The sequence below is a fragment of the Salmo salar genome, chromosome ssa01, assembly GCF_905237065.1.
Source record: "Salmo salar chromosome ssa01, Ssal_v3.1, whole genome shotgun sequence".
NCBI classification, from domain to species: Eukaryota; Metazoa; Chordata; class Actinopteri; order Salmoniformes; family Salmonidae; genus Salmo; species Salmo salar.
The window spans coordinates 132665814-132691112 of NC_059442.1; the positions used below are offsets into that span (position 1 = coordinate 132665814).

At 43.5% G+C, this 25299-nt stretch overlaps 1 protein-coding gene across 1 annotated transcript in view; it reads right to left on the reverse strand.

The window, feature by feature from the left end:
- The window catches only part of LOC106564072 (bone morphogenetic protein receptor type-1B-like), a 110134-nt gene that overhangs the window by 12041 nt on the left and 72794 nt on the right, over positions 1 to 25299 (reverse strand). Inside the window, exon 4 of the mRNA XM_014130059.2 lies at positions 19032 to 19326. Within this exon, the coding sequence (XP_013985534.1) occupies positions 19032 to 19119 (88 nt within the window). The 5' untranslated portion in view covers positions 19120 to 19326. The remainder of the gene's footprint in view (positions 1 to 19031; positions 19327 to 25299) is intronic.

Here is a 25299-nt window from a genome sequence, read left to right on the forward strand (position 1 = left end):
TATATTTATATGTACATATTCTTATTAATTCCTTTACACTTGTGTGTATAAGGTAGTTGTTGTGAAATTGTTAGATTACTTGTTAGATATTACTGCATGGTCGGAACCAGAAGCACAAGCATTTCACTACACTCACATTAACATCTGCTAACCATGTGTATGTGACCAATAACATTTGATTTGATTTGATTTCAATGTGACCGTTTAGTCATGGTAACTAGGCTTCTCCAAGCTCTGATGCTGCTGATGGTCATTAGTAGCCTACCAAACCTGGTACTCAGCACTCTACCTTTAATCATTCTGACATCAATGGAAATGTCATCGAAAATCTAATCAAACACTTCATGAGAGCCCATGAGCTCATGTTGCGCAACATTTCTATAGGCTTTGCAATTGTGTGAGAAAACAGTTTTGATGGCCTTTATTAAAAAGAGAAGGATCCCATCATATTATCACTTGTGAATGATGCCCAGCTTAAGGTAAGAAACAGCGCATGTGTCACAGACGTCGATGAAAGGTGACCAAAACGCAGCGGGTATAGTGCTCATCTTCTTTTATTATCAATAAAGTGAACACTTAAACGAAAACAACAAATCGACAATCAACAGTTCTGCAAGGTACACAGACTATACAGAAAGCAACCACCCACAAAAACACAGGAAAAACAGGCTGCCTAAGTATGGCTTCCAATCAGAGACAACGAAAGACACCTGCCTCTGATTGGAAGCCATACTTGGCCACACATAGAAAAAGAAACATAGAAATAGAAAACTAGAACCAAAATCCACTAGAACCAAAAAAACACAAAACACAAAACAAACACCCCCTGCCACGCCCTGACCATACTACAATGACAAATGACCCTTTTACTGGTCAGGACGTGACAGCATGCTTTTCCCCCTGACTTTTTCAAATTATAGTCGCACACCTCATGAAGCCTAGCCCGTACGCCTATATGTTTTGATAAGGTTTGTATCACAACCTGATGTGTCTGTCTTCACTTGTAGCCTGTGAGAAAGATGAGATCCATGTGGTTGAGAGGTGCTTCGGCATGCAGCCGGGAGAAGATAATTATAATTATTATATTCAGCCCAAGGGCACAAAGGCCACTGGCAGCAAAATGCATGGGTTATTTTAGGGGGCATTACATCCACACAAAGGGGATGCAGCCGGGAAATGATCAAGTGCTTGTGAATGAGAGACTGATGAAGTGTGTACAGCCTGTGCAAGAAACAAAGCAGAGCTCATGCCTTTCAAAAAAAAAAATCATCATTAGAGTCGCATCGTGCAGCCTTAGAATGTATTTAACCTGTTGGGGCTAGGGGGCAGTATTTTCACGGCCGGATAAAAAACGTACCCGATTTAAACTGGTTACTACTCTTGCCCAGAAACGAGAATATGCATATAATGAATGGTGTCTGTGAGTATAACAGAACTCATATGGCAGGCCAAAACCTGAGAAGATTCTATACAGGAAGTGCCCTGTCTGACAATTTGTTGTGCTTCTGTTGCATCTCTATCGAAAATACAGCATCTGTGCTGTAACATGACACTTTCTAAGGCTTCCATTGGCTCTCTAAAGCCGCCAGAAAGTGGAATGGGGTGTCTGCTGTCTCTGGGCAAAGTACAGCAGCAGAGTTTGTAAGTGGTCAGCCTGGGGACAGTGAGACTGAGATGCGCATTCACGAGACTTCTCCATTTCTTTCTTTCAGTCTTTGAGTGAATACAACGTTGCCCGGTTGGAATATTATCGCTATTTTACGAGAAAAATTGCATAAAAATTGATTTTAAACAGCGTTTGACATGCTTCTAAGTATGGTAATGGAATATTTTGAATTTCTTTGTCACGAAATGCGCTCGCGCGTTACCCTTCGGATAGTGACCTGAACACACGAACAAAACTGAGGTATTTGGATATAACTATGGATTATTTGGAACCAAAACAACATTTGTTGTTGAAGTAGAAGTCCTGGGAGTGCATTCTGACGAAGAACAGCAAGGTCATCCAATTTTTCTAATAGTAATTCTGGGTTTAGGTTGCCCCAAACTTGGTGGGTGTCAAATTAGCTAGCCTGTGATGGCCGAGTTATGTACTCAGAATATTGCAAAATGTGCTTTCGCCGAAAAGCTATTTTAAAATCTAACATAGCGTTTGCATAAAGGAGTTCTGTATCTATAATTCTTAAAATAATTGTTATGTATTTTGTCAACATTTATCATGAGTAATTTAGTAAATTCACCGGAGGTTTTCGGTGGGTATGCTAGTTCTGAACATCACATGCTAATGTAAAAAGCAGTTTTTTGATATAAATATGAACTTGATTGAACAAATCATGCATGTATTGTATAACATAATGTCCTAGTAGTGTCATCTGATGAAGATCATCAAAGGTTAGTGCTGCATTTAGCTGTGGTTTTGGTTTTTATGACATATATGCTTGCTTTGAAAAAGGCTGTGTGATTATTTTTGGCAGGTTACTCTCCTGACATAATCTAATGTTTTGCTTTCGCTGTAAAGCCTTTTTGAAATCGGACAATGTGGTTAGGTTAACGAGAGTCTTGTCTTTAAAATGGTGTAAAATAGTCATATGTTTGAGAAATAGAAGTTATAGCATTTTTGAGGTATTTGTATTTCGTGCCACGCGATTCCACTGGCTGTTGACTAGGGTGGGACGCAAACGTCCCACCTAGCCCAGAGAGGTTAACATCTTAACATATAGCCCAATATTTGTATCACAACAAAAGTTACATTAATAACTCTAAGTTAAGCATATAGGAGTACCTGTTTCTTTATTAACCGCTCAACACAGAATAGCCTCATGTGCGCACTCCCTCAAAACGTTCTATTTTATTCAGCTATGTTCAATTGTATTCTTCATACTATAAAATAATATAAAATAATCCCACAGAATTCTAAGCAAATCTTGTCTGCTAAATTAACTAGTGTAGCCCACAGCCATATCGCATAGCCAGATCAGGGCCTAACATAAGGACAACTCAGAGTATGCTATTCTGTTCTTCTGAAATATAATACATTTCTTCATATCATGTTTCTTTAGACCTGTCTAAAATAAATCATGGATTTATTGTGATGGTGTAGACTATATTACATGGACTTATTAAACGTTTTAAAATGTAGATGTTTCAAAGGTCTGTATCAGTGGCTTGTAGGCTATGTGTGGAAGCCAGGAGATGCTAAATGTGTTTATCTTAATTAACGGTCCAATTACTGCGAGACCGGTAGTTATTTGCTTGACAATCACCGCTGACAAAATGTCATGACCGCCACAGCCCTAGGAAGGGCACCTGTATCTTTGTAGTGACTGGGTGTAGTGATATACCATCCAAAGTTAAATTAATAACTTCCTCATGCTCAAAGGGATATTTAATGTCTGCTTTTTGTTTTACCTCTCTACCAATAGGTGCCCTTCTTTACAAGGCATTGGAAAACCTCCCTGGTCTTTGTGGTTGAATCTGTGTTTGCAATTCACTGCTCGACTTAGGAACCTAACAGATAATTGTATGTGTGGGGTACAGATATGAGGTAGTCATTAAAAAATGATGTTAAACACTATTATTATTATTATATTACTATTATTATTATAAACACTATGAGAATGGCCCTAGAAAGATTGGCTGACGTTTTACGTGCTCCTAACCAACTGTGCTATTTTGTTCGTTTTTTTGCGTTGTTTGTAACTTCTTTTTTACTTATTTTGTACATCATGTTTGCTGCTACCGTCTCTTATAACCGAAAATAACTTCTGGACATCCGAACAGCGATTACTCACCTCAAACTGGAAGAAGTTTTTTCCTTTAACGAGTCCGACGAGAAGGATATAGTGCTTTCTCGGGAACAGGCCCAAATCCCCGTCACTTGTGTGAAGAAAAGATGAAGAAAAAGGGGGCGGCGGTCGGTCTGCCTTCTGAGAATTCATAGGGGAGTGAATAAACTCCAACTGCCATCAGCTCTATTGGCCAACGTGCAATCATTGGAAAATAAAATCTATGACCTATGATCAAGATTATCCTACCAACTGGACATTAAAAACTGTAATATGTTATGTTTCATCGAGTCGTGGTTAAATGACAACGCAGATAATATATAGCTGGCAGGGATGTTCCACGCACCGGCAGGACAGAGAAGTTACATCTGGTAAGACGAGGGGTAGGGGTGTGTGTCTATTTGTCAATAACAGCTGGTGTCAATAACAGCTAATATTAAAGAACTCTTGAGGTATTGCTCGCCTGAGGTAGAGTATCTTATTATAAGCTGTGGATCACGCTATCTACCAAGAGTTGTCATCTATATTATTCGTAGCTGTCTATTTACCACCACAAACCAATGCTGGCACTAAGACCGCACTCAACCAACTCTATATCTATCCAGGCTGCATCACATCCGGCCGTGATTGGGAGTCCCATTGGGCGGCGCACAATTGGCCCAGTGTCATCCGGGTTTGGCTGGGGTAGGCCGTCATTGTAAATAAGAATTTGTTCTTAACTGACTTGCCTAGTTAAATAAAGGTTAAATACATGTATTTTTATTTTTATGTAAGGCCATAAGCTAACAAGAAAATGCTCATCCAGAAGCGGCACTCCTAGTGGCCGGGGACCTTAATGCAGGAAAACTTAAGTCCATTTTACCTCATTTCTACCAGCATGTCACATGTGCAACCCGAGGAAAAAAATCTAGACCACCTTTACTCCACACAAAGAGATGCATACAAAGCTCTCCCCCGCCCTCCATTTGGCAAATTTCACCATAATTCTACACAGTGACCGTACATACATATCCCAACCAGAAGCCATGGATTATAGGCAACAATCTCATCGAGCTAAAGGCTAGAGCTGAAGCTTTCAAGGAGTGGGACACTAATCCAGATGCTTATAAGAAATCCCGCTATGCCCTCAGACGAATCATCAAACAAGCAAAGCGCCAATACAGGATTAAGATTGAACTACATCGGCTCTGACGCTCGTCGGATGTGGCAGGGCTTGAAAACTATTACGGACAACAAAGGGAAACCCAGACGCGAGCTGCTCAGTGATGTGAGCCTACCAGACAAGCTAAATGCCTTTTATGCTCGCTTTGAGCCAAGCAACACTGAAGCATGCACGAGAGCACCAGCAGTTCTGGATGACTGTGTGATAACGCTCTCCATAGCCGATGTGAGCAAGACCTTTAAACAGGTCAACATTCACAAAGCCGCGGGGCCAGGCGGATTACCAGGACGTGTACTCAAAGCATGCGCGGACCAACTGGTGTCGTCACTAACATTTTCAACTTCTCCCTGATCGAGTCTGTAACACCTACATGTTTCAAGCAGACCACCATAGTCCTTGTGCCCAAGGAAGCGAAGGTAACCTGCCTAAATGATTACCGCCCTGTAGCACTCACGTCTGTAGCCATGAAGTGCTTTTAAAGGCTGGTCATGGCTCACATCAACAGCATCCTCGCGGATACCCTAGACCCACTCCAATTTGCATACCACCCCAACAGATTCACAGATGAAGCAATCTCTATTAGAGTCCACACTACCCTTTCCCACCTGAATAAAAGGAACACCTATGTGAGAATGCTGTTCATTGACTACAGCTCAGCGTTCAACATCATAGTGCCTTCAAAGCTCATCATTAAGCTAAGGACCCTGGGACTAAACACCTCCCTCTGCAACTGGATCCTGGACTTCCTTACAGGCCACCCCCAGGTGGTAAAAGTAGGCAACAACATGTCTGCCATGCTGATCCTCAACACTGGGGTCCCTCAGTGGTGTGTACATACTGTAGTCCCTTCATGTACTCCCTGTTCACCCACAACTGCATGGCCAAATACGACTCCAACACCATCATTAAGTTTGCTGACGACACAACAGTGATCACCGACAATGATGACACAGCCTATAGGGAGGAGGTCAGAGAACTGGCAGTGTGGTGCCAGGACAACAACCTCTCCCTCAATGTAAGCAAGACAAAGTAGCTGATCATGGACTACAGGAAAAAGCGGGCCAAACAGGCCCACATTAACATCGACGGGCTGTAGTGGGGCAGGTCTAGAGTTTCAAGTTCCTTGGTGTCCACATCACCAATGAACTATCATGGTCCAAACACACCAAGACAGTCGTGTAGAGGGCACGACAACCCCTTTCCCCCCCCTTAGGAGACTGAAAAGATTTGGCATGGGTCCCCAGATCCTCCAAAGGTTCTACAGCTGCACCATCGAGAGCATCCTGACTGGTTGCATCACCGCCTGGTATGGCAACTGCTTGGCATCTGACCGTAAGGTGCTACAGAGGGTAGTGCGTAGGGCTGGGCGATAAATCAATATCAATAATTATCGAGGTAATTGCTTCCCTCAATAACAACATAAAAACATTTAGATTAATTTTCGATAATGTCGATATAGAATAATTAGTTACAGCAGTCCATTTCACCTCTGACGCAGCAGGAACGTGCGGAGAAGTGACAATATGCACGCGGAGAGGTATATGCCCACTAAAAACCACTTAGCACCTCGAGTGATGGAGTAGCCACTATTAACCACGAAAAATTAGTGATGTAGGTGAAAACAGTGGCAGTGATAGCCATGGAGAAGGAGCAGCTTCCAACGAAGAAATTATTGATAAAAAGGGTTAAACTGTTTCAGTAATTTGGAAGTGGTTTGGCTTTTTGAAGTCCGACAAAGAGCAGAGCAATGTTCGGTGTAAATTGTGCCGTAGACAGGTGGCTACGAAGTCTGGTAATACGACAAACCTTTTTCAACATCTGAAGCAAAATCACTCTTTGGAACATGCAGGAAGTTTTAGTTTGCACCACGGTATTGATAAACGCTCCTTAAGCACCAGCCAATCTAGGGATGTTTGCCCGAAGCAGTCACCACTGACAGCGTCTATGCCCTACAAGCAAACATCGAAAAGACAAAAGACATCACAAATGCTATTATGCATTGCTAAGGACTTTATACCAATTAGCACAGTCGAAAAGGAAGGTTTCAAGACGCTTATCAATTTAATTGACCCCAGATAAGTGCTCCCTGGCCTCAAAAAAATGAAAAATTTTCCTTAAAGTATAATTTTATGTGTAGCTCACATAATTAAAAAAAAGTAACCTTTACAATAACGGCCTATTGGGGAACAGTGGGTCAACTGCCTTGTTCACGGGTAGAACGGCAGATTTTTACCTTGTCAGCTCGGGGATTCGATCTTGCAACCTTTCAGTTACTAGTCCAACACTCTAACGTTTGTTCAGGCATTAAGCATTCTTGAGTCTGAAGCAGATATGCATCTTTTAAACCTTATTTGATTAATATCATGATAATTATCGTTATCGAATGAAAAAATATAGATATCGTGATAATTGATTTGCCATATCGCCCAGCACTAGTAGTGTGTACGGCCCAGTACATCACTGGGGCCAAGCTTCCTGACATCCAGGACCTATAAAAATTGTCAGAATCTCCAGTCACCCAATTCATAGACTGTTTTCTCTGCTACCGCACAGCAAGCGGTACCGGAGCGCCAAGTCTCGGACCAAAAGGCTCCTTAACAGCTTCTACCCCCAAGCCATAAGACTACTGAACAATTAATAAAATGGCCACCGGACTATTTACATTGACCCCACCCCCCTCCATTGGTTTTGTTCATTGCTGCTACTCGCTGTTTATTATCTAGGCATAGTCACTTCACCCCTACCTACATGTACAAATTACCTCGACTAACCTGTACCCCCACACATAAACTCGGTACCGGTACCCCCTGTATATAGCCTCATTATTGTTATTTTATTGTTTTACTTTTTATAATTTTTTACTTTAGTTTATTTGGTGAATATTTTGTTAACTCTTTCTTGAGCTGCACTGTTGGTTAAGGGCTTGTAAGTAAGGATTTCACGGTAAGGTCTACACTTGTATTCAGCGCATGTGACAAATAACATTTGATTTGATTTGATATTCCACACAGAGTGCAATTTATGATGTGACTTGTTAAGCAAATTTTTACTCCTGAACTAATTTAGGCTTGCCATAACAAAGGGGTTGAAAACGTATTCATTCAATACATTTCAACTTTTCATTTTGAATTTATTTATAAAACATAATTCCACTGACATTATTGGGTATTGCGTGAAGGCCAGTGCCAACATTTTAGTCATTTAAAATGAATGTTGTAACACAACAAAATGTGGAAAAAGTCAAGGGATATCAATACTTTCTGAAGGCATTGTACATACCAGTACTGTTTTCATTATAGGTGTTCTCTGCAGACTTTCCTGGAAATTTCTTACCAAGGCAGATTGGCCTAACCAAAACCCCAAACTCTCACGAAACAGACACAGTAATAAGGATTGAATACAAACACCTTAAGAGTATTTCTCTCTTTCTGACACACACACACACACACACACACACACACACACACACACACACACACACACACAAACAAACTTTTGTTGTGTCAGCCGCCGGGCGTTGCCAAGGTCACCCTGAAACCTGATCCCCATCCCCTAAACATTCCAAAGGCTGTTCCTCTAACGAGATACACACAGACCCACACTTCATACTGTATTACACACATACACACTGACAAACACACACACTTGCTGACACAAACACTCACACATGAACACACACAAAGTTTTACTAGCAAATGTACAGTTTTTGATGACATTTTTTGGTACATTTTTTATTTTTATTTTTTACCCCCTTTTTCTCCCCAATTTCATCATATCCAATTGGTAGTTACAATCTCATCCCATCGCTGCAACTCCCATATGGACTCGGGAGAGGCGAAGGTCGAGAGCCATGTGTCCTCCAAAACACAACCCCACCAGCCGCACCAATGTGTCGGAGGAAACACCGTACACCTGGCGACCGTGTCAGCGTGCATGTGCCCGGCCCACCACAGGAGTCGCTAGAGCGCGATGGGACAAGGACATCCCGGTCGGCCAAACCCTCCCCTAAACCGGACGACGATGGGCCAATTGTGCGTCGCCCTTCTAACTCAAGCCAACAACTCTGTCTAACTTGTATACGTTATAAGTTAATAAGGCTCAATTAGTCCTTCCATGAACGTTAACTCAACATGAGGGAGATGTTACAGAGAGAGAGAAAGAGAGTGAAAGTGAACAAGACAGAGAGAGGAGAGAGAGAGAGAGAGAGAAAGAGAGGGGACAGATACAGAGAAGGAAAGAAAGAAAGAGAGGCATAAATTCCTCCAGGTGTCCAGAGTAAATCACCTCCTCAAAGGAGCCATCTTCCCGTACGTCTCCTGAATGCCCTCTGACCTTGTGGGGATCACCAACGCACCGCTGAGCTGCCACGCTGTCATACATCATCCCCTGTCCCTCACCCTTCAACCCCCCTCACCCCCTCTTAACCCCTCTTAAGCCCTCTTAACCCGCATTGGCTTCAAAGAATCCTGTCACACTACACACACACACACAGGGGCCCGATGGTATGACAGGCAAATCGAACCCGGCCCTCGTATCAATCATCCATCCTTCACCGTGACTAGTCTGCTCGACCCCCACCTACTCCTTCCCCATCATGAGAGGCTCTGTTTCCCCCTGCCTGATGCCTGATACCCATCCAGACTGGAGAGGAGGAGAGCAACTGATCCACATCGTGGACCCTCACCAATCTGTTCTGTGTGTGACCAGGGCCTGACCATAGAGATGTTATGCTGGGGGCGCCCGCCTCCTGTCCTCCTGTGGAAATAATGCCCCAGCAGATTTATGGGGCGCACATCAAGGGAGCCCCTCCGACTTGTGGCCCTAGACACACATTGTGCCCCCCTGAGAAACCTCTTACTCTCATCCCCTCTTCTCCGGCCCAGGCCTACGAATCACACCAAGCCCGACCTGTCAGGGCTTAAAGGATGATTTAGCACAGAGAGAGGGAAAACCTTCCACATGTCTAGAGAGAGGAGAACCCCAGAGCCATGCTATCTCCACAACAAATTACCCTTTCAAACAGGGAATGGACAGGGAACAGACATTTGTAATTGTCTAACTGATTGCAATTTCTTTCAAAACTGTAAAGTTGTGGCCATACATGTATTAACGCACTGGTGGTGTGATAAGGACTATGTTGGTGTGATACTAGGACTCTGTGCAGGTCTTGCTGGCTAGCTCCATCAGCATGCATCGTGACAGTTGTTCCCATGATGGCAGATCAAAGCTTCACCTCTCAGTATGCAGACTGAATAGTCTGTCACCCGCAGGGCACTTTGCATGTACGTGTGAATTCATCTCAGGGATGTTTTCCATTTCCCATTCAAAACAAAACTGGAAAACAGGCCGCTTATCACACAGGACACCTGTAGCCAGAGGTCGGGACACACACATCTCTGCTCTCTCTCCCTGTCGTGGACAGAATCGCATGCACACACAAGCATATACACACTCACGCATGATCACACACCAACTCATTTACTTGAGCTGTTTGATTCATCTGATGACTAGTGAGTTCCAGTAAGGCTCTATCTGATAAGAGGACTGTAAAGCACGGTGGACGGCTGGTCAACAAAGTGCCAGCCTGTGTCTCGGTTCCCCGGCGATGTGTCACTGTGCCGGTAACCATGTTAACAGTAACAGTCCCTACAGAAGCAGGCTATATCAGACTAATCCTGAATACCTGGGTCTGGATCGAATCGATTGGGATCCAGTGGTGCCAGATATCGTTGGACCACTGCCCAAACCAGATCAGTCTATCATCTCTGGATGAAAAAAGAACTGCAAACCACCGTTGAATGCGAATTAGGATACAATATTCCATATTGATGCGTTGACATTAGACGTTAGTGAAAGGTGACGTTTCTCTGACAGATATGGAAGGAACGAAAGGTGTGACAGAAGTGTGTAGGTTTGCCTGATTTCAACTGAACACGCGCAGAGGAGCTGAGAGGATACAGACACCTCTCCCTGTCCGTCTCCTGTTCAGTGACAAGCCAAACCTCAGCCTAGGCTGCAGCCTCTGCCGTCTGTCTGTCTTCCAACACCATGTTTAGACACAGAGCGCACCGTGGACCCACTAACTCCTCTACAGCCCCCTCTGCCAAACCATCTCTCACACACGCACAGGCATACAGTGACGCACACACACACACGGACTGCCAGACAAACACACACGCTTCCAAAATAACAAACTAAAAAAGACATGTGAAAGCACGTACACAGGCGCGAACAAACACAGGCACACACACTCACAAGGTAACCAAGACAAAGCCCCAGGGTTTCATAGCAGGCCAGCATCAGCCCCACCTGCTCTGTGTCTATCAGCTTGTGGGCTGTGTGGGATGTGTGTGTGTGTGCGCGAGGTCACAGCCACCAGCTTAACACACATCTCACTAAACTTTGATTCGGTCTGTATAAATCTCCGAAGAGATATATCTCTGAAGAGATCATAACATATTCCCCATCTCACTCATTCTATCCCGGTTCCCACACTGTCAACCCTCATCTTCTCTCTATCCTGAGCCCACTGCTCTCAAGGGTGTCTGTTACATACATTAGACTGTGATCAAGACAAGAACCCTACCTTCACCCAAACATCCCCCTCCCTCAATACTTCCTCCAAAACCACAGGTGCAGCCTTAAGCCTCCCTTTCCCTCGCTCCAAACTTCACACCCCCCTAAAAGTCCCCCCCGGCCCACTGCCCTCTGTGGTTACCAGTCTCATGCAGTCCCACTGCTGGAGCAGAACATCTGTCCTGGGATCAGGTTCTGTTTGGGGAACATGATCCACATCCTGTCAGGAAGCAGCCTGGGACCTGCTACTGCTGCTGGGCTTCTGTATCCTGCTCTATCCCCTGCTACACTTACAGTAGGCCTTCGTTCAATCACTGATGCCACAAGACTTTACCTAAACTGAATAATCCCAAAGAAAATGCCATCCTATAACACCGAAGCAATTACACTGAAATAGCATCTCTGTAGGAAATGGTATTTCACAAGAGACTGCAATCAAAAGAGGTTTTCAACATATAGTCACTTATCATCTGTGTCTGTACTGTAGAAAAGAAAGGAGAAAAGCTCAATGTTATAGAGCGACGTGTTGCCATGGTGTTTTCCTCCCAGATAGTACAGTACGGAAGGTGAGATCCGGGACAAGGAGAGGGTGAGCTGACCTCGTTTACATTGTTGAGTCTAGATCATGATAAAGCCAGTCGTTTTGCCCTGCTTGTGGCCTTGCGGCATCTCCACACCACCTTGAATGTTACATGCTACAGTATGTTATGTTTATCTGAAATGGATATCATGTTTAAGTGACATCGAAGTGTGGCCGTGTCTTTCACTAACTGGCTTTCACTCCTATCCTGCATGGCGCCAGAAGACTCAAGGACTTTCAGCAGCCATGTCACACATACTATGGAACGAAATAGGCCTAAATGCAACGAGTAGTAGAAAAGAGTCAATTGTGTAAGTTGTAACCTCACACTATATGGTGTATGGCCTATTCAGAAAAGATGTATGCATTGTTACTGCATGTCAATCTATTCTTTGGGAACTTTGCATCAGTCTAAACAACAGGTGGCGAATTAACCACACTGTGAAGATTCACAAGTTACCTCCCATGTGTGTTATCCTCATTTAGAGAACCATGCCTGATCTGTCCCAGCAGCACCGGGGAGAGGGCTGAGGGGGAGAGGGCTAGAAGAGAGAGAACAGACTGTGAGAGATGGCGCGAGAGAGAAAGAGTGGACTGGGAGAAAGAGAGGATTGGGAGAGAGAGGGCCAGTCATAAACCTAGCACACAACTCTGTCTCGCTGACCAACCAGAACCATGTCTTCGTTCACTCTACCCACTAAAACAGCAGTTTGGGTCGGCAGGCTGAGCTTAAAACATGAGTGGGAAACGAGAAGCAGGCTGGTCTCCTGTCCTCCCAGCACGGCCGGCTTGTCTCTCTGTCTATGTGAGCTTTCTCTGTGCTTCATGGGAGAACTGATGCCCACAGTGTGACTGCTGTAAGGTTTTCACTATGTTAAATCAGCTAGACAGACAGACTTCAGTTTAAAATAGTCCATTATGCTGTGAAGTCAAGTGATATACTGTGTAGATGTCTCCGTTGACATAAGTCTACCATACTGATCATCAGCCAAAGTATTTGGAGACAAACCGTGAAAGCTGCCTTCAAATGGGCACTACAGCCTTTTGTGTCTGGCCTTGATCCTTTACAAACACCGCAGCCCCCAAATCTCTGCACTTTATCGGTCCACAGTGCATATCAAAATCAGAAGCATAGCAGGACCATTCTGTCCATGCCAGACGATCCTGGACCATTCCAAGGTGTTTAGTGGCTTACAGTATTCGCCATTCAAGGCCATCAATGCATCTGATTCTTTTCTGGTTGTTTAAATGATGTTCTGTAGGCACAATACATAGAGTGTATTTTGTCCTCCCGGACTCACATTCATTTAGAACTATAAGATAATAGGGTTAGCGCCCTCAAATGGAATGGGTTGGCTGGTTACCTATAATCACCACATGTTTTTAATGCGCAGTTCGTTAGCAGCCAAATAGCATCTGGAATGAACACACCAAAATGATGCTTGATTTAGTTATCTTTTATACGAGGGGAAGCGTAGCCTAGTGGTTAGAGCATTGGACTAGTAACCGAAAGGTTGCAATCCCCGAGCTGACAAGGTAAAAATCTGTCGTTCTGCCCCTGAACAAGGCAGTTAACCCACTGTTCCTAGGCCGTCATTGAAAATAAGAATTTGTTCTTAACTGACTTGCCTAGTTAAATTTAAAAAATTCAAACCTAGTTCAAGTGAACAGAGAAAGAGGCAGTGATTTAACAGACTGTGGTTAAACCTTTGCCACCCCAAAATGGACAACATTTTCTGTTGGCCCATGGACTATAAGGAGAGCTTATAGTCCATGTTGTCCATTTTGGGGTGGCAAAGGTTTGATGGCATTGAATTGATGTGATAACCTGATATGATACAACTTGATATGATAACCTCTCCGAAAAAGTATCTTTCTATGTTTTTCTTACCTTTATATATCTTGTTGTATGGGAGTCTATGCAATAGAATGTTCACAGGCTGATGAAAGTAAGTTGAGGCAAGTTGGAATGTTCACATGCTCATTAAAAATGACTATAATCGGGAACCCGAGTGGCGCAGCGGTGTAAGACACCGCTTTAGGTGTCCCTACAGACCTTGGTTCGATACTAGGCTGTGTCACAACGGGCCGTGACCGGGAGTCCCATAGGGCGTTGCACAATTGCCCCAGCGTTGTCCGGGTTTGGCTGGGGGTGCTTTACTTGGCTCATTGGGCTCTAGTGACTCCTTGTGGCGGGCTGGGTGCCTGCAGGCTGACTTCGGTCATCAGTTGAACAGTGTTTTCTCCGACACATTGGTGCAGCTGGCTTCCAGGTTAAGCGGGTGTTGTGAACCTGGGTCAGTAGTGATGCCTCAAGCGCTGCGATGCAGTGCCTCAGACCGCTGCACCACTTGGGAGGCCTTTGTTTTTTTTATTTTACTGGACTGATGGTCATGTCTCAGCAGAGGGAGGGCGTGTTGAAGTGAAGAAGTGGGTTTCATTTGATTTCTAAAAGTGCTGAATAAAAACAGTGCTGTAGTTCTGGTCATTGTCTCTGAATGTACTGAAACTGTCTTTAAGGACCATGATTAAATCATTGCAATCAGTGATTGGTATAGAAGGAGACTGGAGGCCCTTCATGGCAAAATCACTGATATCAAATTACTTAGCAAATGGTTCAAAATCCTCTCCTATACACGGTCGCTTGAAAAAATTGAACAGTGAGCTTTGTTTGGCCATTTTCCTTGTTTTTCCTAGTTAAGTTGACTAGTGAGTCTTAGCTAGCTAGCTAATGGTGAGTGGCCTACACAGTGTAGGATAGCTACTGTTTACTGCAGATGGTATCAGTGCGAAGTGACACATGCCAGAATCCGCACATTATTATGAAATTGATAAACTGATTGTTGTTGGGGTTTTAAAAAAAATAAATGTTATACTTTTTTCCTGGTAAACAATCAAGCATAATTAAAATTCATTTCATAGGCCTAAATTAAATAAAATCTAGTTCTGTACATGAAATCAATGTAAGATGTCCTTGAGTGTCCTAAAAGGCATCTGAAAAAAAAAGGATTATTTTTATTGTCAAAATATATCCCTGTCGTTTTCTCACCTCATCCCTACTGCTTGCTATAAATTCTATCTGATTGTGTATGCATGTTTAGGCCAGTGCTTGACTTGGACTGAAATAGGTGCCGGTACTCATTTTTGGTGCCATTTATATTTAAATGCAGGAACTCCTCAATACTTTTTAGCTAATATTCTATAGAAGGTGCAGGGACTCAAGCAGAAGAACATTTGAGGTGCCGGTACTCAGTTCCAGTGAGTTCATGCCCAAATCAAGCACTGCGTTAGGTAAAAAGACATATAAAAAATACAGTACATTCGGAAAGTATTCAGACCCCTTGACATTTTCCATATTTTGTTACCCTACAGCCTTATTCTATAATTGAATAAATAAAAATGTTCCTCATCAATCTACACACAATACCCCATAATGACAAAGTGAAGAGGTTTTTGGAAATGTTTTAGAAATGTTTAAAAAATAAATAAAAAATATTTACATAAGTATTCAGACCCTTTGCTATGAGACTCGAAATTGAGTTCAGATGCATCCTGTTTCCATTGATCACCCTTGAGATGTTGCTACAACTTGACTGGAGTCTGCCTATGGTTAATTCAATTGATTGGACATGATTTGGAAAGGCACACACCTGTCAAAGGTCCCACAGTTGACAATGCATGTCAGAGCAAAGACCAAGCAATGAGGTAGAAGGAATTGTCCGTAGAGTTCCGAGACAATTGTATTGAGGCACAAATCTGTGGAAGGGTACCACATTTTTTTTGCAGCATTGAAGGTCCAAGAACACAGTGGTCTCCATCATTCTTAAATGGAAGAAGTTTGGAACCACCAATACTCTTCCTAGAGCTGGCCGCCCAGCCAAACTGAGCAATCAGGGGAAGAGGGCCTTGATCAGGGAGGTGACCAAGAGCTCGATGGTCACTCTGACAGAGCTCCAGAGTTCCTCTGTGGAGATGGGAGAACCCTCCAGAAGGACAACCATCTCTGCAACACTCCACCAATCAGGCCTTTATGGTAGAGTGGCCAGACAGAAGCCACTCATCAGTAAAAGGCACATGACAGACCACTTGGAGTTTGCCAAAAGGCACCTAAAGGACTCTCAGACCATGAGAAACAAGATTCTCTGGTCTGATGAAACCAAGATTGAGGTCTTTGACCTGAATACCAAGCGTCACATCTGGAGGAAACCTGGCACCATCCCTACGGTGAAGCATGCTGGTAGCAGCATCGTGCTGTGGGGATGTTTTTTAGTGGCAGGGACTGGGAGACTAGTCAGGATCGAGGGAATGATGAACGGAGCAAAGTACAGAGAGATCCTTGATGAAAACCTGCTCCAGAGCACTCAGGACCTCAGACTGGGGCAAAGGTTCACCTTCCAACAGGACAACGACCCTAAGCACTAGGCAAGACAACACATATGTTTTATAATGAATGTTATCAGATCTTCAACCAAAACCTAATATTAGATAAAGGGAACCTGAGTGAACAAATAACACGACAATTACATACTTATTTCATTTATTTAATAAACAAAGTTATGCAACACCCAACGCCCCTGTGTGAAAAAGTAATTGCCCCCGTACATTCAATAACTGGTTGTTCCACCTTTAGCTGCAATTTCTCCAACCAAACGCTTCCTGTAGTTGTTGATCAGTCTCTCACGCTGCCGTGGATACATTTTGGCCCACTCGTCCATGCAGAACTGCTTTAACTCAACACATTTTGTGGGTTTTCAAGCATGAACTGCTCATTTCAAGTCCTGCCACAACATCTCAATTGGGATTAGGTCTGGACTTTGACTAGACCATTCCAAAACTTCAAATGTGTTGCTTTTTAGCCATTTTCATGTAGACTTGATTGTGTATTTTGGATCATTGTCTTGCTGCATGACACAACTGCGCTTCAAGCTTCAGCATACAGACGGATGGCCTGACATTCTCCTGTAAAATTCTCGGATACAGAGCAGAATTAATGGTTCCTTCTATTAAGGCAAGTCGTCCAGGTCCTGAGGCAGCAAAGCATCCCCAAACCATCACACTACCACCACCATGGTGGACTGTTGGTATAAGGTTCTCACTGTGGAATGCATTCTTTGGTTTTCGCCAGGAATAATGGGAGAGACTGTATCATTTTTTGGGGTCATTTGTAAACTCAGGTTCCCTATCTAATACTGGGTTTTGGTTGAAGATCTAATAACATTCACTATCAAAAATATGCAAAAATAGAGAAAATCAGAAATACTTTTTCACAGCACTGTAAAAATGTTAATACATTTACCCACCCTGTATTCAAGAGCATGTTGTTTCAACCAATGGCGAGCATAACACAAAAGCCTTACACAATGTAAAATAGATTCTAAGCTACAACAAATTTGAGTTTATGAGCTTTTAAATAAATAATTGACGTTAAAGGTTCATATTTTTTTTAATGATGATTTACATTTGACACTTTAGTAATTTATCTATAATAAAATAGTTTCACAAACCTGTTTGTACGCTTATAAATTATATCAATTTCAACCATTTATCTTCTCCAGTGATGAAGACATGGATGTCTCATGGTATGGTGAGGTACGCAAAATCGGTCAACTGTTGAATGTTTTGGCATTCAGGTCCAAAAATTATTTTCTGATCCCTTCTTTAATGGGAAAATATGTATGGAAGGTTTCGTTCAAATCGAAAGGGGTTCTGTCAAAAAGTGATTGAATTCAAATACATTTACCCCAAAGACAAACTCAATGAACCAAGACAGTCACAGCTATTTTAGAGGTGAGGGGGGTGCGTGCGTGTGTATGTGTTCCTCTGGGAGTGGGAGATTAGTTTTACAGCTTGTCGCCCAACTGTGTTCCTAACAAGTGTGTGACAACTGAGCACTTCTGCACAGGTCAAACCTGTCTCAAAATCAAACACCATGGAAAATGGAAAAACAACAGCAGTTATGGCTAAATAAAACAAGACCTTCCCATACAAAAGATACCAGCTATAGTATAATGGAAGTTTATGCATATGTAAACTAGGTTTTCTTAAAATGATTGACACTTGTTGCTCGGTGCAAACATCCATGATTAACTCCACATAATCAATCTCTTTCTCTCAGTTGAGAGCCTTTGAAACAGGGCAGATGATAAAGAGAGGAATCTTCCCCAGCCGAGCCTCCAGCCGTGGATCCCCTGCAGTCCATCACAAAGCTTATGGGACACCATGACACTGTCGCCATTCATTGTAAATGACAACTGGCTGTCCATCTTAAAACAATTCAAAACATGAGCAGAGGGAGGGGGAGGGGGAGGGGGCAGGACGGGGGACGAGGGACGGGGCAGATGACTGCTCACATGCTAGACCCGGTGGAGATCATAATAGCTTTGCCCCATCATAAATACCGCTGGGCAAAAAATAGACCCACCACCAACCTCCCAGTGAGTCTCTGCTCCTCACCCCAACAATACACGCAGTAAACCTGCCTGCAGTTTGAGCCTTTGCTCAAAGTGACTAAAACTACAGTACTCAGCCACTAGGCTAGGTAAGCATCACAAAAAGAGGATAAGTTATTAACGACCCAGGTAGATGAACAGAAGAAGATAGAGAATATATTGGTTTATCGGGGCGGTTTTCAGCTCAAAACCCACCTTTCACATGCCCAGAGCCTACTTTGGGTCCAGACACATAGTTTAAGAAACCCTGCTCTAAGCATTAGATATACTATATAAAGTCTTGGCAGCACAACAAATATGCGTTTTGATATATCATTTGTGAAAACCACCAGCAGACAATCAGATACAGTACTAAAATCTAATTAAATATAGACCATGCTGAAGTTTCTTCGAAATCAGTCCCAGAGTCCATCAACAGAGAAAGATGGACAGAGTCCCGTAGTACAGAGAGAGATATAGTCCAGTATTAAGCTACTCACCATTAGTCCCCGGGCTCAGTGAAGCCAGTCCAGTCACCAGCAGTACAGTCCTCCATGCCCATCCCCACGGCAACCACACCACCATCATCCTGATGTACTGTACAACCGCACGCAAAATCCCTGAGACGCTAGCTGGCACCACGGCTGCACCCGGCGCTACACTGAGAAGGTGTGTGTGTGCGAGTGTGTGCCTCTTCGTGAGTAAGTGCTAGTCCCCCTCTCTCTTCTCTGCGATCTCAGGAACTCCCCACCACACACAGCCACCCAGCAGCCTCCAGCGCTACACAGTGACAGCCTGAGAGATAGAGAGAGAGAGAGAGAGAGAGAGATGGAGAGGAGGAGGGAAGGAGGGTGTTACTCAGTTGCTCTGCTGTTTGGTCAGCCTTTTCTCTGAACACCTCGTGGGGCGAACAACAAAAGAACAGCTGAGCCTGCCTGGACCCCACACACACACACATATGAACACATACACTCGCCGCTCAAAAAGGAAGACATTGGCAGGGCCAGACACACACACACACACACACACACACACACACACACACACACACACACACACACACACACACACACACAGAGAGAGAGAGAGGATGAGAGGGAAGTAAGATTGTTCCTCATAGATGTGCATTAGAGAAGTCTGGTTGCCAGAACTCATCCACGAGCATGATTCAAAGTAATGTGTTGTCGCTACTTCATCCACTGTGGGAAGTGCAGATGGATGAATCTCTACTCTGGTTGGTCCATATCCAGATTGACATACCATCATGCTGTTCCTGTATCATACGGGGGTATACGGTATTACCGGCAGTGCACACAAGGGGCGCTATATCTTTCCAAACAAAAAAAAACATTTAAAAAAACTATAACATTTACACACAAAACAAATTTAGGCAGCAGGGATCTTGATTTTGGAATTGAACTCTTTACCGCCCAAGCCTAATCTCTACAAATCTCTGAGGTTTAGGACAGTAATTGCCCTCCTGCTTGTGTGACAGCTCATCATAGACCAGTTACAGAGCAGAATGCAAAGTGTGAAAGAAACACACGTGGCCGGCCAGACACACACACACACACACACACACACACACACACACACACACACACACACACACACACACACACACACACACACACACACACACACACACACACACACACACACACACACACACACACACACACACACACACATTCATACATACTCACTTACTCACAAAAGCTCTTCACACGTCAGGTGATTACCGCCCACACCTCCGGGCAGCAACACGCCTCCTCTCTCTCACTAATCCACCCGAACACACACAACCTCCCAATTTGGCCAAATTCCATCAGGCAGCACAAGACTTTCTGTGGGTTACAACCTTAAGAGGATTAGTCTAGCTATTACCAAGATTACATCAAGTTTGCTAGAGTGCCCCTCAAAACAGTTAGCGGTGATGTGATGGTGCAACAGGACAGAATGCCATACGATGCCATTCTAAAGCGTGATTTGGTGGAGGGCGCGTGTTTACCCAAAAAAGAAAAGAAATGAATGGCCCAAATGGTGGGGTGAGGGGTCACCCAAATAAAGACAATAACAACGGCCAATTAGTGGTTAAAGGAAAATCAACAATGTGAAAGTGGAAATAAACAACCAACCAAATGGGATCCTGTTCTTCCACACCTGTTGTGCCTCCATAAGGACCAGCACCCTGAATCCACTTCTCTCCCAGCCAGGATAGGAGACAGGACAAGAGGCCAGTAGACAGGGTCTATAGTCTGGGGCTCTTTCCCTGGAAGGCTGTATGTCTGTCTGTCACTCCTGATTTGCACCGTGCTCTGGATTAAATGTGATAAGTCTACCTTCCCTGGAGCATGAGTGCATGAGGAGAGATGTGAACGGGTCAGCGCATCTCACACACCCCCTCGGAGCTGCATCAAACGCCCAGCATGGTTTCCCCCTGTCCTGCTCAAGCAGCCGCGAAGACCTAGAGAGATGGGGGGGGGGGCACAGCTGGTGGGGATGGTTGGTGGGGGTCTGGTCAGGCAGATAAAGGGGTTGTGGAAGTGGGGGGTGGGCTAGCAGGGGGGGGGGGGGGATTGAAATGTGGTTAAATTAACCCTTTCTATCCTTCCCGCCTTTCACTAAGCCAAAAGTCGCCTTGATTCCTCCTTTGAGCTCCAAACCGCAGATCTACTTTTCAAGTCTTGTTACATACAGCCCCGTCTGTTGCTAAGGTTTCCTAAAGGCGTCAGCATGATTCAGTTCAGTTGACAGCTAGCCGAAGTCGGCTAGGCGAACCGAATGAGTGTAAAAACTCGAAAAAAACAGCACTGTTTGTCCATTTTGGGACGCTGTAGCCAGTATACACTTCCTCAAAATAGTCAAAATTAATCTAAGATAACTCAAGAAATATGTCATTCATTTTGACATTTTTGCTGAGGAGATACATTTTACATCTAACTAAGATGTTTGGTGCAGTATTTCATGAAAATGAGTCTTCTCTCACTGAATGACAGCAAAGACTTTATTGAAGAATCCCTACAGTTGACCAATCACGGACGAAGGGGCGTAGACTTCGGCTCCCGAATATCGGCTGGCCTCGAGAAAAAAATGTGTGTCCCTGAACGGCGAAAAAAAACCCTCAACAAAGTCCAACATCATCAAAAAACGTCACAAAATATCATCATCATAATATATGCACAAACTCTTCCAAAACGGTTTCGGCTGGTGGGGCCCGAAGCATGCGGACGTCTTAAGAAGAACAATCAGTCAGCACCTTGACGGTTTCAGAAAACCACACTGCTATTAGCTGTGTTTGTTTGGACGTGCAAAGCACCTGCATACAACAGCATGACTCATTTGGCTGGTACTTGGTGTCTTTGTTGGTTATCACTACCACCCACAAATATGTTCTTAGAGAACACTTGTAAAAAATATATATATTAGCAGTAATGTGGCATGAAAAGGAAAACGTTGAGGCAAAACACCTTTCATCATACTGCAAGAGGAATGGTGAAGAATAACCACAGAAACCTCACCACTAAGATGTGAAACAAAAAGCTGTGACAACAACACAGATGATGGAATTACAATGGGCCAGCGAAGGTATGCCTGTCATGAGCAATGTTCCGCCGACGGCCACACTGACCCCAGGCTCTGTGAGAAATGGAGAGAGCGCAGCGGTTAAACCTGATGTCAGAGAATCTTGGCTAGAGGGCCATTTATTACCGTGGCAACACAGCTGCCTGGAGCAGGGAGCGCAATCAGGGTGCAGGGATAGAGAGGAGCGTGACATCACGTTCATCCCTGGGCCAGACAGTGAGACGTACTTCCTCCCTCTGTGGAGCGCTCATCAACTTCATCCTCATTTCACATTGAGAACACTGACATCTTCCTTATTGTGAGCCAGCTCCCACCTCCCTCCCTCACACAGACTCCTGGTTTCTCTATAGAGATATTAGCCATTAACTATCTTGTCAGTTAGCTGGCAGGCAAAATAAGGACAATTAAATGTGGTAGCCAGGTTTGTGGAATACGTTTGTTACACAGCAAACCAATACTGTTACATTTTTGTTATAAAACGTATCCACCTGCTTTGGCAATTCAACACAATAGCCATGACAGAAGCAGCAGCATCAGCGTATGGCCCAACACTATAAATCACTACGTGTGAATCCCATTTGAATGTGACCCCTCCATGCACATACTCAGTGGTTTGGTTCCTTGGAGAGTCCAGAGGAGCTGCTGCATTCTCTCTAGCCCACAGCTCTCCTCTCTAGCAGAGTCTCATCCAGAATGAGAAGAAAGAAAGAGCCTTATGAATATGCAAGAGCCACACAATGGGACAGCTCAGAGATTCTGCTCCGATTCCAGCTTTGAAGTCCCGAAGAATGCTGAGTGAGAAGAAAGAAAAGAAAAACTTTATTCAAGAAAAGTAAAAGACTGTCACAGCAAGGCTCTCTCTCTCTCTGTGAGGGAGGGAAGACATGGGGAGCTGCTGAAAGCACAGGCTCACAATCATTTATATTGCTGCAGATGAGAAGGGATAAGGCTCCTCCACAAACCCATTTAACAAGATAACAATGTTAGCTGGACTTAATTCTGAGATTCTGCCTTTACCCATTATGAAAGATAAACACAATTGAGTTGAAAACACAAAGGGAACGAGAAACAAGGTCTTAGTATACAGAAGGACAGCAACGTCAACGTCAAATACAATTCAAGAAACTGGTTTTGGGAAGGCAATTATGCTAAATGTAAACTACCATGTCCTGTATCATTTAAGTATCAGTTAGAAGATACATCTACGTGCAAATGTTCACAATGCAAGTCAATAATGACAGAGTGATTCATTTATGAGCCAAAGCTCAAAATATGAAGATCTCTCTGGTCTAAATGAAGTGATGATACCTGGTGTATGATCCATGTGTCAGTTTATTGCATAATTGCGTTAAGACTTCCATGCAGATGCATCATTTATAAGTAAGTGGAATGTGTAGTGGGCGTTGACTGACTGACAGACAGGGGCCCAGGCCCAAACTGTTCCTGTGAGCTGAATGCCTGCAGTCCTACACTAAGCTGTATAAACGTCATGATGTTGGTTGGTGCTCATAAACATCTCACCTGCACACACAATGATCCTGGCCAGGCAAAGTTCCCTCTTCCCTCACTACACAAAGCTTACGTTACTGCATGTTTCCAATACAAGACACTGAGAAAACAAACAGGGCTATTATTTCACAACTGAAGAAGTATTCATTAAAGGTGTTCAAAGCTAGATGATGTAGGACGTCATTTCAGACACTTTTCAACAATCCAGGAAGGTAAACCCCGGTATTAGATAATGTAGTAACTGCTATTGGAGTTGTGTGTCATTGGTCCTTCACTGGTATGGAATGGGTTACACAGCCCCACCAAAAGAAAGCCATGAGACTTGGAGGAAGAAATTGCAGTTTTTCTTTGTATTCATCCGTGTAATTGCTCTGTGGCTAAAACAATGACTTAAATAATTACAGTTTGGTCAGCATTTATAAAAAATGAATCATACACTATGTTGGGTGAGGAGACAGATTTCCTCTACAGCCCAGGGGAAGAGGCTGGGCAAGACACTACAGTGAGTCATGCTCTCATAGGGTTTCTGTAGACAGTAGTGTAAGATGGCGATCCTCCCTGCAGCTGTAAAACACCTTGGCCCTAGTCTACTGTGAATTATGACATGACTACGTCTCAGGCTACTTTTACTACACAGACACTTAGTGTATTACTTAAATATTCCTGATTGGTTAACACTAGAACCACCATAGGCCAACGGCCACTGACGTTTGATTTGATAAATAAAATAAATCAATCCCCAAAAAAGCTTTGTCCTGCTGCTTCCCTGACTTTTCCTGTTTGTACTTTACATTGCTAATTTGTCCGAATTTTGAAACCACAGAGAAGTATTTAGAGCATTTTTACCAGTTTTTTTCACACCTACTCCTAACTTAACCTGCAAGACAATGTGCTGTAGGATGTTGGTACCCAGCCAGGCGTTAATGCATCTCTCTCTCCTCACTGAATGAATGACAAATGGATGGATGGGTGATAATTGTGCACCTTACTTCACAATTGAATTTAAATTAGCCTAACTGCATGATAAGGAGGGTGAAGAGGTTGATTTCATTTAGAAAGACAATAGTGTAATGGTGAGTTTGTGTTATGCCTATTTATCAGCGTTGGAGCTTATGTTATTTTGACCGCGCGCCTTGTGAGTTGATACCGTTCTCTTTCACATTTTACTTTGTAAAAAGAAGCTGTTACGGGACTGTTTTATTTACTGTAACTCTATTACTAATCAAATGTATTGGAAGGGAAATGAAAACATGCTGTGTTGCAGTAGGCCTTTAGAATAATGCAAAGGGAAACAAAAAATGTAAGTCAGCCTGCGCAACTGGCCCACCAAAACAGTATCACACATAATAAGAACAGTTGTCAAATTGTACAAGAAGAGATGGGCGCATCTTGTAATTGACAAATGCAGGGAAAGGAGCATCACTATATCAAATCCTCTTTCAGAGTCACATTCAGGTAAAACCTTTTGATTTCCGAAAGATCATATTCTGCCGTTTCTATGACACTTACCTTGTCAAATAAATCTCAAAATTCAAAAGATATAAAGCTCTATCAAATTTTCACTTTTTACAGGAATATCTGCGCTGTCCATGAATTCAGCACATGACCACTTGCGGGGAAGCACTGTTCTGCCTACTAAGAAAAAGACTAGTAACATAATAAACTTAAAATATG